We start from the raw sequence: 18,963 nt of genomic DNA on the forward strand, positions 1-18,963 counted from the left end.
GATTTGATTTCTCTTCAGTTTTTCTTTCTCCTATCTTAAAGGCTTTTTGTTGAGGCTTTAGTAAACCTCTTTTGTAAATCAAGTAATAGTCATTATCCAGATCAGTCTCTTGGGTTGTCATTTCTATTTTCACTATCATCTTGTTTTATAATTCACATTTTGAAACAATTTCTTTATATTCTAATATTTCTGCATCAGATGAGATTTATTTTCAATTCTTTATCATATAGATCTTCCAAAGTATTCTCTTTCACATCACAATTAACTATTTTAATTTTTCATTCCATACCCCATTTTGCAAGTTGTCTTAATACAAGAATAAGAATGATAGAAGATAGCATCCTATTAATTTCTTAACCTTTCTTTTTATTAAAAATATCTCTTAAAAGAGTTTAACATTTGCATTTATCTTCATTCTTGTCTAATTCCTAATAAATAATTTAACAATTCATTATAATCTTTTAAACTATATCATTATTATTTAAACAGTGGTTAAAATTACCAGAAATGTTACACAAAATAGAATACAAAATCTCTATAATGGATTAAGACCCTGCATACTTAAGAATGGTTTGGGAGTGCAGTACTTCTTGTTGTGTTTAAAATAGCCCAACATTTATACTTTGGGGTCTGAATTCCCCACCCTCCCAAGTGCTATTGCATGAACAGTTACATTAACGTTACCAAGAGGATTCTTTAGAACAGCAGCATTTTATATATGTTTCAGGCTCCTGTTAAAGCACACAACACTATATTAACACTGGCTAATCCTGAAAAATATTTATTAGTATTTAATAGCCACCAAGCAAATTAAATCAAGTTTTATCACCTGGGAGTAAAATTTCTGATAATGGAGTAACAAACCAAGAAATCTATTTGTTATATTTTTATGGAAAGTATCACAAAAACATAATGTGGAATATAGCAAGAGTAGAATTCTGACATGTAAGTTTTCTATTCATCTATATTAGAATGTTGTATATTAACAAGTTTATATTAGAATTGTAATCAGAGCTAAAATAGATTAAGAGGTTTGTTTGATATAAGGGTTTACATTAGCTGGTGGTTTACTGGTTTTAAATATGTGTTTAGCTATTTCATATAATAACATAGTTTGTGAGGCAGCTGCTAGTCATGTGAGGCCTTCTTCTGGTCTTGTGAGAAAACGACTGGAAAGCCTTGTGTGGCCAACAGCTGTTCACAAAATGCCAGGCCAAGCATGCTTGATCAACAGTAGGAGCTAGAAGATGGTAAAGATTAGCTAGGGTGGTGGAGTGCAAGGTGACATAAAGACAAAGATGGGGGAGATAGGGGTTGTCATCAATGTAGACAGGCTGCCAAGCACCTGAAGTTTGATCATATGACCACAGGGCTGCTCCAAAAGTGATAACTTTGAGGACCAGGTGTAAATACCATAGGTTCAATGCTGTTGTAACTTGGAATGGTTGCTGAACAATTTGTTTGTATAGAACTCTGTCCCATCTCTTCTTCATGGTACATTATTTATTAGAGCTACAGTATGCAAATATTCCAAAAGAGGTGCTTTAAAAAAGGAGAAGTGCTATGAATCCCTTCTCTGAATAATTAAAACAGTGGCATCTTTTTCCAGGTTCATGTGACAGTTTCATAAATTCGTCGTGGCTTTCTCTGTGTGCATAGTTTAGAAAAAAATGTCACTACTTTAATGACTGAAAGAGAAGTGTTTTGCATGCTATCCTGAGTACTGGATTACAGAGTACCACATTGGAAGCTTCATATATCATTAGGAGGGTGATAGGAAAAAATGGTCTAGTCACACTATCTACCTTTAATGATAATTAAATATTAAGATATCAGCTGGAGAAGGTTACTATGACATGGAGATAAATAGCACACCTTATTAATATCTGCAGATCTTAGTTAAAGGTAAATATATTGTAAGCTATTGAACAACTGGCAAGTTTCCTGGATGAAGCTGTAGCTTGAAATGTGATTTGAAAAAAATTAGATAACAGCTATTATATATTTCTGGCATGTGCCTATATCTTTCAATGATTTCTAGTTCCTTATTTTTTCTATAGCTTAGTCTCTTCCTAGCATGGCTTTTGTATAATAATTTTGCTCCTAGGAAAATAATAGGTTTTTTGCTGTAAAATTTCTTCTAAAGGTATATTTTAAAGATTTTTTTCTTTGATTGTCAGTGAAATCATTTTCAGTGACAATTTGTTAGAGTTTAAAACAATTTTCCCAAACCTGATGCCCTCCAGATATGTTGCAATACATCTCCAATAAAATATCTTGAATTATGGAAATTGTAAAACAACTGAATAGTACTGGGTTGGAACAGACTGGCTTAAAATGTCCAATTGTTACTAAGTAATGGCTCTTAAAATATTTAAGTGGCATTTCAGTTGTATTGAATAACATTTTTGTTTATCGTTTCAGCTATGAAGTCTTACATTCCATTTTTCATTCTTCTGTGGAGTGCTGTTGGAATTTCAAAGGCTGCCAAAATAGTTATTGTGCCGCCAATTTTGTTTGAAAGCCATCTATATATTTTCAAGACCCTGGCTTCTGCTTTGTATGAACATGGCCATCAGGCTGTTTTCCTTCTGTCTGAGGGCAGAGAAATCCCTCCATCAAGTCATTACAGACTACAGCGATACCCAGGGCTCTTTAATACAACCACCTCAGATGAATTTCTTCATTCCAAAATGAGGAATATCTTTTCTGGGAGACTAACGGCAGTGGAGCTGTTTGATATTCTGGATCACTATTCCAAGAATTGTGACATGGTTGTGGGCAACAAGAAGCTACTGCATGCCCTGAAACAGGAAAAATTTGACCTTCTACTAGTAGATCCTAATGAGATGTGTGGATTTGTTATTGCCCATCTTTTAGGAATTAAATATGCTGTTTTTTCTACTGGCCTTTGGTATCCAGCAGAAGTAGGTGCACCTGCACCCTTAGCATATGTCCCTGAATTTAATTCACTTCTCACAGACCATATGAACTTCCTACAAAGATTTAAGAACACTATTGTTTATCTGGTTTCAAGATTTGGAGTCAGTTTTTTGATTCTGCCAAAATATGAAAGGATAATACAGAAGTATAATGTACAGCCAGCAAGGTCCATGTATGAATTGGTCCATGAATCCAGCCTGTGGATGCTATGTACTGATGTAGCACTAGAGTTTCCAAGACCTACACTACCAAATGTTGTTTACGTAGGAGGAATCCTGACCAAACCAGCCAGTCCTCTACCAGAAGTAAGGTTTGCTAAATTTTATTGTTAGAAAGATTGTACAACTTGAATATTATATGTGAATAGTTTTCATACTTATGTATTCTCAGGATCGTATTATTAGCATGCTACTTTATTTTCTTTCTTATATATTCCTTCTTTCTTCTGTGGTCCTTTTGTAAACAGCTCCAGAGAATTTGAGGGATTTTGATTTGGAGGAAGATGACATTCAAGACATCAGGAAACTAATGAACAGACCTTTTATGTTATATATTGTTCAACCAGCTGTTTACCACATTTACACATGAAGTCAAGCAACATCAAATTTCAAGTGTATTAATCAATACCTGATGGTTCACGCTGTTTGATATTTTAATAACTTTTATTTCAATAAGTTTAGAAAGCAGAAGAGCTTCAAGCAAAGTTAGTAAAAATTAATTGGTGTTCACTAAATCTATGAAAGGGGAGTTTAAGATTGTTTAAATATATGCTATATCTATTTATCATTAAGAGATATAGCTCTCTTAAACAAAATAGTGCAGTAAGTTGTAATTTGAATGATATAAATCACAAGGATTTGTTTGCTTTTTGGATCTGTTTTGTGTGTGTGTGTGTGTGTGTGTGTGTGTGTGTGTGATTCAGAAAATAATCTTATATTTTTAAAATGATGTGTGAGTCACATAAAACATTGAGACATTGTTTGCAGTTGCATTTGTATATGCTTTTTAAATAATAATGTGACTGTACTTTTGAAAAAAACATTTCAAAGGGTGCAAACAAGCGTTTTTCTTAATCATATTTTAGATGTAAATAGTCACATAATATAAAAGATAGCTTTTATAAACTCCAGAAAATTCTGATAATTATATCAGTGCAGTCTTGCTGTTTAGCAGTTATCCATCATACCTTTCTTGCCATTTCCTACTGTACCTGTTTTCTGCATTTAACCCACTTGCAAATATTTTCTCTTTCATCCAATGTGAATAGCAGCTGCTGATGTGCTTGCTCTTCATTTTCTTCAAGTGCTGAATTGAGAAAGAGAAATAAATACTTCAACCCTCCTACTTTGCCAGTGTTACTGAATGTTCTGATATTTTTTCTTCATTCTAAAAGTGGTGAAGTCCAAATTATAATAAGTAAATATCAGAATCCTAAACTAAGAAAAAATATCACAATTTAAATAAATTAAATTCTGTTTTTAAAGCTAGTAATATGGAGCATATGAATATAAGGGAAAAAGTTTGGAAAAATTAAGCAATGCAAACTCCATTGAATTGAGGTTTCACTGTAAATTAGTACTTATTTAAAGATTATACATTTTCTAAATTAAGAGAAGGTCAATATTTTTTCAGCTTTTCAGTTATATTTTTAAAATGTCTTTCTTTTTTTAACTGACAGAGGATTATGATAGAATGATATAGTGATTGCAAATATACAGCCAGAACGTTCAAAGTCAGAGGGATTTAAACTCTGCAAATTGAACTAAGGGATTCGTGTGGCTTGCAGGTCACCTGTTTTTTATGTAATTATAAAACAACTAATTATAGGCAACAGGATTTTCAGTAAGACTGATGCATACTTTTAATAAAATAGTTAATTTATTTTACTAAGCTGAGTTTGAACATATGGAACAAATGGAAGCAGCACTTTGTCAAATTGAATTTGTCAGAATATTCTTCTTTTGCTAATTTTTTTGTGAGAATGAATCTTATGAGATGGGTCTTTCACATCCCTGGTCAGGTCTGAATTTGGAAAAAGTCTAATATTAATTTCAAATCTGGTCAATTCATCTGTCATGAATTCATCTCTTTTTATCATTACAAGTTATTAATATGAATGAATATATAAGAACATTTTAGAAATCATTGAAAAACCAGCCCTGATTGAATCACATAGAAGTGTGTGTGTGTGTGTTATAAATGTCTGTCTTGTACGTATTGTTATCGTGTAATCCATGGGTAATATTTTTAGCCAGGAAAGTTAAATCACAAATGAGTTCTGTAAACATGCAGAACTATTCATATGCATACTCCTGCCTGTCTTAGAAACACCTTCCCTCTCCAAGGGAACATAGTTATGATAGCTATTATTTTTAGTGCTAAAGAATCTGTTGGACAATTTCAAAATATTGACATTTCAGTGTGATGCAAAGGGCTGGGGTATTTGAGAATTTTCCATCAATAGCAGCAGAGGATTGAATACTAGCAAATATAACAAATGTCATGAGATGATCAAGGCTTAAATAAAAATGGAGAATAAAATATTGTAAAGGCTCTATATTTGCCTGTCTGCAACGTGCACTCCTCCTTACTAAGCATACTGTGCTTTTGGAAAAAGCTATGTATTAAGGAGATATTTTCTTTTCTTTCCTTCCTTGTTTTCTTTGCATAAAACCCAAGTTTTTAGAAAGCGACATTGCTAAGAAGATGCTGTTTTCTTCAGCACCAAATTGGAAGTGATAGAAATCACTACTTAGTTATAGAAAAAAGAATAGTCTGTTTATTATTTTACAGGAAGTTAACAATGAAATTACATATTTATACAAATATCCCTCTGTGAAAATCTTACTCAAACAACTAATGGTTTGAATAAAGTTCAGTGATGAACACAAAAACTGTAGTTTGTTAGTAGGACACATGGATTGCTACCATTTGTCAAATGAAATCAGGAGACTGGCAATGTCTTTCTATCAGTGAAAAACAAATATGCAAGAATTATATAAACATTTATACTATGCTTTGATTAGTAATAAGAATTGTGTCAGGCTGATTTTTTAAAATGCAGTTTTTATAGACGTCTTAATAGTTATCCAGGTGTGTTTCTCTGAATCAACATAATTAAGTTTGAAGAGTGCTTGATAAGGTAATGCTTTTGAGTAAGTTAGCAAAAGTAAGGAAAACTGCTTGGAATTTTTAAAAATTGAATATTGTATTGATTAGTTTTTGGCTGGTCATCCCCATTAATTTATTTCACTACTCTCACCTGTAAAAAAATTGTCTACATGAAACCACTTCAGCTTGTTGGCAATTTTAAGGCAAAAAAAAAATCTGGATGATTTCATATTTGAAAGTTGATATTATAGAAAAATGACAATATTATTTTCATATTTACCTCTTGTGTACCTCTTGACAATCTTGGCACAAGAGAAGCGAGCACTCCGTAAAGCCAGAGCTGCAAATGCTGAAGCAACAGTGTCCACATTTCCCTGTTCAGTATGTGGCAGAACATTCCGTGCTAACATCGGTCTAATCAGCCATCTACGGACACACTGTTGATGGCCCACAATCCACAAGATGTCAAGGTCTTCATCGAAAAATCGATGGACGAACAACAACAACAAGGGGTTTTACTTATTTTATTTATTCAGTTTATATTGTTGCACCATCCCCTCAAGGTATAAGAAGCATTTATTTTTTCAAGCTCAGTGAAGCTTAGCTTTTTCTAACTTGATTCTTTCAATTTGTCTTGGCAGAATAATTCCCAGAATTCTTTGCAAGCATGGGTTATAATACAATTGCCAGTTTTAGATATGGAGAAAATGTTTTCTGAAATACAGAACACCTCTCCCGCAGACATCAATATACCCAGAAAACTGGTAGTTCAAGTGGTTTCCATCTTAGCTTACTTTTAACATTGCAGTTTTCTCTGAGAATTGGTTTTGTAAGAAAACATTCAGTGATATATTTTCTCATCTGTGTTTTGATTTTCTCATGAGTTTTGATGTAATGAATAATAGCTGGCAAACATTTTCTGAACCAAAAATGAAGTTTTTAATGCTGACTGCCAATTCTGAACAGATTGGATTTAAAATATCTCAAGGCACATATCTCATATATAATTGTTAAGGTCTTTTCTCCATTAAATGCATCTGAAAAAGAAGTGAAGTGGGCATTTATAAAAATTTTCCAAACTGGTAGTCAGATAATATTGAGCTGCAGATAGCCCTGTTCCAGGTGGCCAGATCCCTCTTAGATAAGGAGGAGCCGGGGATCTCTTAAGTGACACTTTGAGGAAAATTTACAGCATTGCTACACAGTTACTTAATTTTGGTCAGAGGCAGACCCCTTCAGGGACGAACCCTCATAGTTTCTATGGGCAGATGGTTATTTATTATAACGTGTAGTAGCTAGTAAACTGTAGTTATGTCACAAGGAAATACTGCTTTTTCAGAATATAGGGTAAACAGATACTTAGAACTAAGGATAAATTTCCTGACAGTTAGAACAGTTAGTGGAATGACTCGTCTCCAGAGGTTTTTAAGAGATTTTACAACCACTTATCTGAAATGATATAAAGTTTCCTGCTTGAGCAGGGGGTTGGATTAGAACAGGGCTTTTCAACCAGTGGTACAGGTACCACCTGTGATACATTGGCACCTGGCAGGTGGTACGCGACCATCCTATAAAAGTGGTAGCGGGGGAGGGGAATGAACTGAACCGGTGGCAGCACCGCACAAGCCTGAGCCAGAGATGACTGGAGCTGCAGGGGTGTCAGGGCTCAGCGGAAGCGCCAGATCAGTGCCATTTTCCAGCTGATTGGCGCTTCTTCGGGGCTGTCAGGGCTCAGTGGAAGCACCAGGATCAGCACCAGGCTCCAGCTGGAGCTCGGTGCTGATCCTGGTGCTTCTGCTGAGCCCTGAAGAAGCACCAATCAGCTGGAATGTTGCAGCATCTCCAGGGTCTTGTGATTTACATTCAGATGCTTGGCAACTGATTCATATTTATGATGGTCACAGTGTCCCAGGGTCATGTGAAGTGACCAAAACCTGCTGCAACCACCAGTAGACGGGGGGGGGAATAAAAGCCAACCCCCCCACCCCACCCCTGCTGCCAATCCTCAACAGAAATGCTCACAACAGGAGGAAGAGCGCCGCAGGATGGGCAGGCAGGTGTCTTGCTTGGCTGTGGCTTGGGGGGGCACTTTTTCAGTGCCATTGTAACTTCGAACAGTCACTAAGCAAACTGTTGTAAGTTGAGGACTACCTGTACTTTATCACTTTTTTCGTTCTTTTTTTTTTTTTTTGGTCATCACGTTTTTAACACCTTGCTAGGCGACTGGTGATACTCGGATGTTGCCATATCCTAAAAGTGATACAATGGGTGAAAAGGTTGAAAAACCCTGGATTAGAAGACCTCCAAGGTCCCTTCCAACTCTGTTATTCTGTTATTTTTACTGAAGTTTACTTCAATAAAAGTTTACAAGCTTACTTTATTTGGGGGCTTGAGCAGGATTATAAACTTTATTAGGGAAAAAAATGAAAACATGCTGACATACTTCTAGCATACTCCCAATAGTCATAAAGAATTTTTTTAAATCTTGGGGGTGGTGGGGGGGGAAGCGCGGAATCACTTGCTCTCCTCTTAGCTTCATCTTACATTTTGCTTTGCTATATGAGTAGTGTAGAATTAAATGGAAAGATTGGATTGGGATGGGGTGGGGTGAGATGAGATCAGATGGCTTGAAAAATGAATGGCAAATGTTTTGTTTGCAAGCCAATTCATTACATTTGTCTGTCTGTCTGTCTCTCTGTGGTGTGTGTATTAGCACACCATTTTGCTGCATTAGTGGGAATAATAAGCATAGCACTTCAGAATCAAAACTGATACCAATAATATAAGTTTGAGAACCTGTGTGGTCTCAACTACAGGTACCAGCATTCTTTGCTGTTAGCTGTCCTGGTTAAGAGTTATATTTCACTATATCCCACTGTGAGATTTCCATGGAAACAGATAATGAAAAAATCCTTTTGTAATAATGTACTGTAGTATTTCCAAGTCTTGTAGCAGAAGCATCAATGAGCCACAAGCACTAATTTTCAGAGGATATCTTATTGAATTTAGCAGCACTCATGCTATGATCTTGTGAGGGGTTTGATATATAATTGATCTAGGCATGGAGACATGATAATGGATTTTAATAAAAGTTTGATTTGATCTAAATTCTCAATTTGATTTTAGACTTTATTTTCATAATTTATGTATTTATATGAACAACGAATCAGAATCATTTTGTATAAAAATATACCTTTACAAATGAATACTCAGGGCTTCATTAATAAATCCAGAAAACCATATAAAATCAAGCATAATTTAAATTGTAGCCATTTGTACATTTTTTAAAGGAGATAATATAAATTTATAATCATTGTACTTAATATTTTCAGTTTATTTTCTAAATTATATATTAATTGCAAATATCTTTTTCTACAAATGATTTGTCACAAAAGTATTAGGAAATAGTCACTGATGCTTCTGCATATCTGATTCCAAGAGCTGAACAGAGAGCATTTTAGACATTGAAGCTCAGTTATGTTTGTATTTGCGTGTGTTGTTTATCTGAAACAAAGCTCAGTATTAGGCACCACTGGTTACTGCCAGCTGGGACCTCACACTATATAGTCACAGCTGTGCATTTAGCATTTATGCCTGCAAAGAATAGCTAATTACAAAAAAAAAGAGGACAAAGAACACTCAGTAGCGTAAGTACAATACCATATCTGTCTCGTAATCATGTATTTTAAAATACTAAAGCAGCATCTAATAGTAGCGACAACTTCAGTTAAACACATTCACCCACTTCATCCTTTTACTTCTAGAATATAATTTTATATAAGTTTTGATTTGATTTCATTTTATTTTACATATTTATTTTTAGGAATACACAAACTGTCCTTCAGAACAGTTTTCAACAAGCAGACTATATTCATTTCAGTGATATCTTGTAGTGGTATCTTACTTTTTTCAAAAAGCTATAGTGATACTCATAGTCCTTTTAACATAGATTTTGCTTTTAAAAAGTCTATGAATTGTGGATGACATCTAGTTTTTCATAGTTCTTGTACCAGTACTTTATTGGTAGAATGTGTTCTAAGCAGTGTTTCTCAACCTGGACAACTTTAAAGATGGGTCCCAGAATTCTCAGCCAGACATCTTTGCAATTTATAATTTCATAATTTTATTGTATGAACCATATTATATTACTTGTCATTTTCTGATATTAATGTTCTGTGTAGAGTTTAACAGAGGTTTGGAGATTGAAGATATTCAAGTATCTTTAATCACTAATAAATATGGCAGAACATAACTTTGGTGAGCTAAAATTAGTCCATCATTTCTTTTTCAGATACTACTTAGCAAAATGTGTGTGTGTGAGAGAGAGATCCTCAGTCCCCCAGGAATGTCACTAATCCTGTTCATCGTCGTAGGCTCTGTCAGCAGAATTTCTGGCAATTCTACCCATGAATCATGAGAAAATTGAGCATTAAAATCGTTCTGGTCAAGATGATTCTGGTCCATACAATTCCAAGATTCCACAGTTACAGCAATAAACATATCAATGCAGAATCACCATGATACAAATATCAGTATTGCCCTCTAGAGACTTGCTGGATATGATGGTAGCAAACTTTATTTATCTAAAGCAGGCATGTCAAACACACAGCCCGCGGGCCGCATATGGCCCATGCAGGCCATCCCCACCCCAGCCCCTCAAGGGCAAAACAAGTCACGATACGGCCCACGATGCAATCGGGTTTGACACCCTTGATCTAGAGTTTTGTCTTTGAGTGATAAATTACTTAACTTGCCATGTACCATATCAACATGAGAAAGTAGTATCCTACCTTAATTGTCTGCCAGATGATCAGAGGGGAATAAACAAAAGTTGTTGAGTTTAGTCACCACATGCATTCAATTATTCAGTCTTGGATATCCTGGCTGGATATTATTCTTACTAGTTTTGTAGTTGGGTGACAGCTACCCGAGTGCCTTTGCAAGTGTAGGTACTGTAGTTCTGTAATTGGTGTGCTCTGTTTTTCATACTTTCCACAGGTATTCATCTTTCTGAACTGGTGGTGCATTCTTTCTGAGTCTCTGAGATTTGCTATTAGAGCATGTTATATACAGTGGAGAAATAATACTAATAACGAATTGTTTACAATGTTCAGGCTGCTGCATGTTTTCAGTCAACCACTTATTGTGAAGTTTCTCTTTGATAGTTCTATACTAGTGGAGTGCATAAACAAGAAGAGTGGCATGAAATTGCCCTCTTTACTCAACCTCTAGCTGAGGATGTGGGATTGGTGTGTGTTACCTGATTCTTCCTTATGGCTATTCATCTTGCAGAGAAAGGGTGTGCTGGCATATGTTCCTAGCTGCGTGAATTAATTACAGTAATTGGTTCTTGGTAGCCTTTTTTATAGATAGGAGATACAAGAAATAAATATTTTGCAATCCATGGCAACATTGATTGTGTTCAATATTTCAGTGGATGGTGGCATGGTCTCAATTCATTTGCAGACACCAGTGTCTCTAGTTATGTTGCAGCTTGATTGCCAAGCTGGTCAAAAAATTCTTTAAGATGACAGCGTGTTCTCATAACTGTGCTAGGTTTGCTAAACCTAATGTATCCCATATATAGCTTTGTATCATGGTCATTCATTTTTCACTTTAGGTATTTCTGTCAGCCTCCCATACTCAAGCTTAAGGCATGAACTGAGCCCATTCAGTACTTTCTCCATGAACGTGATTATACTTTATTATACTTTATAATGTATTAATTATTAATTAATAATTATTAATGCAGCCCAACTTGCAATGATTCTGGATGGCTTACAACAGTAGGGAAATTATAGTAAAACAATAAAAGATAAATATAAAAGATACTCAGCATGAGAAAATAACATGACAGAACAGTAGATTGTGTCTATTGATAAACTTATTATGTATTTAGTTCTTTGAGGTAGTGCATTTTTTATTATTAAGGTAGTCTTGAGCTTTCCTCTGTGCAGGATCAAATTCTACTTAAATTCTTCCTTAAGCCCTCTACAACTCATATCTGGTGATACGTTAGGTCTATTGTTCATTCTGGAAGGATGGGCTTCCCTAAACAATGCAAGTGCAAGTAGCTGTCAAAATAGTGGTTACTAATAGGCTCTGTTAGTATCTGAAAATACATCCCTAGCAATTGGGTATCTGCACCCATTAGACAGATCAATCACTAATAATTGTTTCAGTGCCAGGTGTGCTATTGTGGGATATTTCACATATAGCAATCTGAAGATAACTTTTTAGTTTTGTTAGCCATTTCTGTCTAGACATCAGATTCCACTTTGCAATCTTTGGGTATGTAGTGTTATCCCTTAGTATTTTCCAGATTTCACCCACATTTCTACTTCATTACTCTTATGTCTGAATCAGATACCACACTGAAAGCTAATTGGGTACTTGACTATAATTGAAGTTCTACAAGTCACCTGTGAATTCATAAAATCTACCTACGGTATTCTTCAAGGGACAGTAGCTCAGCTTTGATATTTCACTTATTTTCTTAAACTGTCCAAGTCAAGCCATTTTGAGCATAGGATAAGAGCATCTTAAACAGTAATTGCACTATTTATTGATTGATGAATCTTCAATTAAATACTATATTATTGTTATGACATCACACTCTTATTGGATATGTTTCCAGTAATAAGTTTGTTGATAACAAGCCTATTATTTCCATAGGATCTGCAAACATGGGTGAATGGTGCTAATGAAAATGGCTTTGTCCTTGTATCATTTGGAGCTGGAGTGAAATACTTACCTGAAAATATAGCAGATAAATTGGCACATGCTCTGGCTAGACTTCCTCAAAGAGTAATTTGGAGGTAAGGTATATTAATATCATTATTTAAAATATAAATAAAGTAGGATTGATGAATGTTTTTGTTTTATGGAAACCTGTGGATCCCAGAGCCCGGGGTCTATTGCTTTTCTCACTTGTACATAAAAGTTTCTGTCTCATTCTTGAAAAACTTTCCTTTCTCAGTTTCAGATGTTGTATTTCAATTTCAAGAGCAGTGTGAAATCTTGGGTGAGATGCAGTACTCACCCATTCCATCAGGTTAGAGTCAGTAAGAGTCAGGGGAGCTATTGGCTCCTTTTGCTTCATGAAGCAGTCTACCTGAATGATTATTTTGCTGGATTTTAATAATGCCTAGTGCATTTGCTGAGTGTGATATTGTTAATAGAAAGACTGCTGGAACAAATCAATGCCATAATCCAGGTCAGTCAATATATAGTGACATTTGGATGTTTCTGGTCAAATCATTTAATCTCTAAGTGAATAGAAATTGATACAATATCATGCAAGGTTAAACAAAATATATTTCTGAAAATGTAATATGTATATAGTATATCATTTATATGTATCTGTTAACATTCAGAATTAAAAATTGGTGAATATAAAGCAGGTATCTGAAATGAGCTGCCTTTGCAGTTGATTCAGCACTATTTTTGTTTTAGTGTAAAGTTGTTAATCTTCTAACGGTGTCTTATCATTGTTGGGGGTATTATTAGAAGTGATTAAGGAGTAGTGCCAGAACTGTATGTCAGGAATATAATTCATGGTCACCATAAAAACTATCCCAGCTGCTGAACTAAAGTAAGCAATCTTTGTTTGAATCTTTATTTGAAAATCTCCAGTAATAGACATCCAAAACTTGAATAGGCAAGCTATTCTATGTTTTATAGCTCGCACAATCAGGAAATTCCTATTAATTTCAAATTAGGATACCTCTCTTTAAAGCTTCCACTTATTGTTTTTTGTCCTATCCTCAGGCACTATGGAAAATAAATCTTTATCTTCTTCCATGTGACAGTCATTCAAGTATAGAAAAACTATTATCATATCTCCCATTAGCTTCTTGTTTTATGCTGAACCAGCAATGGTGAACTTTTAGGCTAACTTGAATTCCCCCACCTCCCAACAAAAGGGAAACAATTCTCCATCTCCCTTCTATCTAGGCCACTCTGAACAACAACACTCAGCAGCAATGCCAAGGTTGGGCCCAAAGTAGAGACCCTGGACTCAACTTCAACCCCAGCAACCCCCAGGCCACTGAAAAAGACCACCTCATGCTGTTCCCCAAGGTATGCAAGCCTTGGGGAATGGTACAGTTGTCCCATGGTGTAGCACTCTCCAGGATCTGCAGCATGCCACTTAACTTTCAGGTGGTGTTCTTTTTCTGTTCACAGGCCCTTGCAGGCTACTCAAGGCTGTTCCATATTACACAAGGCCTTTGTTCTTGAGGCAGCTTCAGAGAATACTGTTTTGTGGCCTCTGTAGCTTTTAAAAACGTGTGAAATGGAAAGTACACCCTATTCTTGCATAGTTTTTCAAGGCTCCAGGGACGGCAAGAAGAGCATGAGCCTCTTTTGCGATTTCTGTAGGATCCGGAGGCTGCATGAGAGCACACCTCACACAGCTTCCTTAGCCTTCAAAAATTAGAGAATGGAGTGTGGTTTTGAGAATAGTTGTTAGGTGTTGGTGAACGCTGATGGCTCATCCAAAACATCATGGCATGCCAACTTTGACACACGTCATAGGTTTGCCATCACTGTGCTAAACTTACCAATTTAAAAAAATCTATTCTTCATAGGATTTAGCTTCCAAACCCCTCGCTATCTTTGGTGCCTCCAGTCTTTCCAGTATCCTTGCATTGGGAAGACCAAAACTGGACAAAACATTCTAGATGTGGTCTGACAAGTACAGTGTGAAATGGAATTATCAATTCTCATATTTACCTTATGCTTGTGCTTAATCTATGACCTGTGAGGACACCAAGATATTTCTCACAAGTCCTATCACTGAGTCAGGCTCACCTCTCTTATACTTGTATATTTTCTTTTTTATTTCTTAGGTACAGAAGCCTATATTTCTTGCCAGTGAAATCTAGGATTCTGTACCTAAGAAATAAAAATGATTGTGTTAGTAAAGGCCCATGTTCAAGTCTATTAACATTATTTTGAACCATGAGCCTGACCTCTGAGGCACTAGCAACACTCCATTTCACCCCAGTTTCTGTCATCTGTTGAGCATCCTTTCTGTTCCCTCATTTAAATCATACTTACATATATACAGTACATATAAATAAATAAATAAATAAATATTATTGGGCCCAGCATACCTCCTCCTCATTAAGGACCATTCATTTAGTATGGTTATTCAACCAATTGGAAATTCATCTAGCAGCAATACCATCCATCCATATTACTCTTTCAGGAAGACAGGCAAGTTTATCAGATGCCACATAAAGTTTTGGTATACTATTGTACAGTATTCCCCAGGTCCTTTAATCCAGTTGCTTTGTCAAAAAAAGCAGTAACATTTGTCTGGCAGTACTTATTTTTAACAAATCCATACTGGTTGCCAATCACTTTCATTCAGGTTTCAGACTTGGCATGAGACTGAAACACTATTGGCTGTGTTTTTGGATGACCTGTGGCAGGAGCAGGGTTGGTGTAGTACATTCATCCTCTCATTACTTTATTTCTTGGCTACCTTCAATACTGTTGGCTATAATATACTTCTGGACCAGTTGCAGGGGTTGGGGGTAGACAGCACTGTATTGCACTGTTTTTCTTCCTTCCTTGGTGGTTGGTTCCAGTAGTGTTGATCAGGAGTGAGAGATCCACCCTTAGCCCTATTTTGTGGGGTTATGCAGAATTCAGTTCTCCTGTTTAACATTTACATGAAGTTGTTGTGGGTGAGTTTATCTGTTGCCATGGAGCGAGGTTTTAGTATATTACTGATAACCAGCTGTACATCTCACATCTGGTGAGTTAAGTGATGCTATTGAGGTCCTTTTTTAATGTTTGGAAGCTGTTTTTGAAGTTATTTGGGGAATATCATGCTTCAGCTCAACCCTAACAAGACTGAATGGCTTTAGGTTTGGGGAGGGTTTCAGAAGTTACCCTCCTTAGTGCTGTTGTTGGGTTTTTTTACCTTCCTATCATGACACTGAATCTGGATATGTAATTAGAAAGGAAGTATTAGTAGATAACTTTAGAATGTTGTGCTTGGTGTGGGGTATGTTGTGTTTGAAGCTGTGATAATCCCTGGAGATCATTTACCAAGCAGTGGGAATTATCTGGCCTGAACAAGTAACAATTTTGGTTCGGCAATCTGGTGGCTTGGGGGAGTGTATGTGGCATGACAGTCCTTTTACCTGCTGAGGTGGGCCTGGAAGATTGGAGCTGGTGGTGAAGGCAGCTGGGTTGGACCGATGGTGGTAGATTCTGATAATTGTGGCAGTGGCATTGCCTAGCACAGGAATAGCTTTGAGTGGCTGGCAGGGATGAGAAATCCAGAGGCTCCCTGAGAGAAAAGTCCTCCACTGACTTTCAAAGACTGTACCAGAGATGAAGGTGGCAGAACAGTCGAGGTATGAGAGATGGCTACACATTTGTTGTCATTGTGGGGAGGGGAACAGAGAGTTGCTATGATGGATGCAGGACAGATTAGGTTGGCTGTGGCCACTGAGACCCATGTGGCTGCACTATTACCCCCATTAGATTGGTAGCTATTTTACCTCCACTCCAGTTGCATCTGGCTGGCATTTTGAGGCTCTCCACATGGTTTATCTTAGTGGAAGACTATGCAGTTAAGAAAGCCTTGTAAAATGACTGGCTAGGGTGGATTTAATATCAGGTGGAAGATTTTTGATTGATTAATGGAGTAGTTGTTATACTATAGCAGTCTAGTGAGAGGAGATTAGCTGGGGGTACTGTAAAGTTGATATTGGAATGACTAAAATTAATTGCCTAGAGGTGCTGAGTGCTAGGCACTGACATTAAGAATCCTTGGTTAGTTGAATGGTGGGAGAGAGGAAGGGAACAATGGGCTAAGACAGGTGTGTCAAACTCGATTTCATTGAGGGCCACATCAGGGTTGTGGTTGACCTCGGGGAAATAGGGGTGTGTGGCCAGGGGGGGCATAATGGGTGGGCATGGCCAGCTCAACATTCTCGTGTCGGGGGGCATCTGTGGTGGCCCAGGCGGGGCTGAGGGGATCCATTGTCTCCAGTCAAGGAAGGCGAGACCAGGGCGAGCACCATACCCCTGTCCACCAGAGGAGCCTTGCTGTCCCTCTCAGGCCATGCAGAGGACCCCCAGTGATGCAGGTTGCCCAGAGCCCTGGGCAGTGGAGGGAAAGCACCCAGTCCAGCCTTTCCTAAGGGAGCGCCCAGCTGCACTTACCTCCTCCTCAAGGCTGCTGCTAATTGGCTCGCTCTCCTTGGCCAAGTTGCTCATGGTATGTGAGGAGGGCAAAATGTGTGGGTCAGAGGGAGGCCCACTCCCTCTCCTTGTGAGGAGACCCAGCTTTGTAACCAAAGCATTCTCAGTGATAGGATGGGAGACCACCAAGAGAGGTCAGGAGGAGGGGACAAGGTGATGGTGAAAGGGCAGCAGGGTTGCTCATGGCCAAGTGTTAAGGCAGGACTTCTCTCAGACCCTCCCTCTCATTATAATCTTCCTTCCTTCCTTTCTTTCCCACTTTTCTTCTTTTCCTTCCCTCTTCATTCTCTTTTCCTTCTTCTTCCTTCTGCTCTTTCCTTCTTTTTGTTTGTCTTTCCTCTTTCCCTTTCTCCTTTCCTGTCCCTTCTTGGATGCTCAAATGAAAAAGGGGAAACATTTCTCGATGCCTCCTTGCCTTGTGATCAAATGCCACTTTTGCTAGTAGTCTGTGGCCACTTAAAAGACTGAGAACAAACCAGGCTCAGTTTATCCCATGCTTGCATTTAGTGGAGGCATCCACAGACAACAGTACAGCAAAACTGTCAAAATGGTGGCTGTGATAGTTGATCAGAGCTCCTCTGGTTTTTATGTGCAACAGCTTTAGCATTTAGGAACAGAGGTAAGTTAGTTGCTTTTCTATTAATACATAATCCTTAAAAGGATTCTCCTGTAGGGACCCTGCTATGGTCTAATTCAGACTCGAAATATAACAAAAGAAAATATTTTCCCCCACTCTGCTTTGTCCTGTTTTATCTACTGGAACTGGCTGTTTGCAACACACAAGGAGGGGATACTTTCCTAAGAGCTCACAATTCAAGAATACCAGTGTTAACTTGGATTGCCAACAAAGTCCTGTCTGTGACAAAACAGAACTCAAAATTGCTTTCTCCTTTGAATCCAAGTCTCAATGGATCCAGGATTGAAGTAGAACTGCGTGAACTGGGGCATCTTCAAACAAGTTGTCACTCCTTCCTTCCTTCCTTCCTTCCTTCCTCTTTCTCTCCCTCCCTTCTTCACTGCCTTCCTCCTTCTCATTTCCATCTCCTTCCTTCCTTCCTTCCTTCCTTCCTTCCTTCCTTCCTTCCTTCCTTCCTTCCTTCCCTGCTTCTCATTCCCATCTCTTTCCTTCTTCTGCGCTCAGGAAGGAACGATGTGTGTGGGGAGATTATCAGCGCTGCCGGTGGCCATGCTGCCACCAGCCGTCGCTATCCCACGCAGGCGGGGGCGGTCCTGGTGAAAGGGAAGCTTCATGGCTGCAAGGCTAGGGCCATGGAGGTGCTGGTGGGAGGGAGGGTGGCACTGATCTACAACCTGGTTGTGTCCATCAAAGCCAAAATGTGTTCAGCCTTAGATCCACAGGGCAGCCCTGGAACCAGAGAGGGACTGCCCCACCGCCTCTGCCCAATCCCTGGGTGTGTGCACAGGAGACGGTGAGCGCTGCTGTCCTGGGTGAAGTCAGCCTGCGGGGTGAGACAGCCAGCAGGGACTGATTTGATTTCTCCCCTTTCATGGTCATACCACTCCGTGGTAATCTCCAATTCTTTGGTGCCACCACTCTCCATAGGAGGTTGGGCCTATTTGAACACCTCGTCCCAGATGACTAATGGATCCAATATGTGTATATGTATATATGTACATATACACATTGAGCAAATGTATACATATACATATATACATATA

The 18,963-nt window shown here is 37.7% G+C and overlaps 1 protein-coding gene across 1 annotated transcript in view; it reads left to right on the top strand.

The window, feature by feature from the left end:
* The first annotated feature begins 2,426 nt into the window (after window positions 1–2,426).
* UGT8 (UDP glycosyltransferase 8) overlaps window positions 2,427–18,963 on the top strand; it is a 21,307-nt gene continuing 4,770 nt past the window's right edge. Inside the window, exons 1-2 of the mRNA XM_015825719.1 lie at window positions 2,427–3,248; window positions 12,730–12,872. Of these exons, the coding sequence (XP_015681205.1) occupies window positions 2,427–3,248; window positions 12,730–12,872 (965 nt within the window). The remainder of the gene's footprint in view (window positions 3,249–12,729; window positions 12,873–18,963) is intronic.

The sequence above is a fragment of the Protobothrops mucrosquamatus genome, unplaced genomic scaffold (genome assembly GCF_001527695.2).
Source record: "Protobothrops mucrosquamatus isolate PMUCROS unplaced genomic scaffold, P.Mucros_1.0 scaffold_201, whole genome shotgun sequence".
Lineage (NCBI taxonomy): Eukaryota > Metazoa > Chordata > Lepidosauria > Squamata > Viperidae > Protobothrops > Protobothrops mucrosquamatus.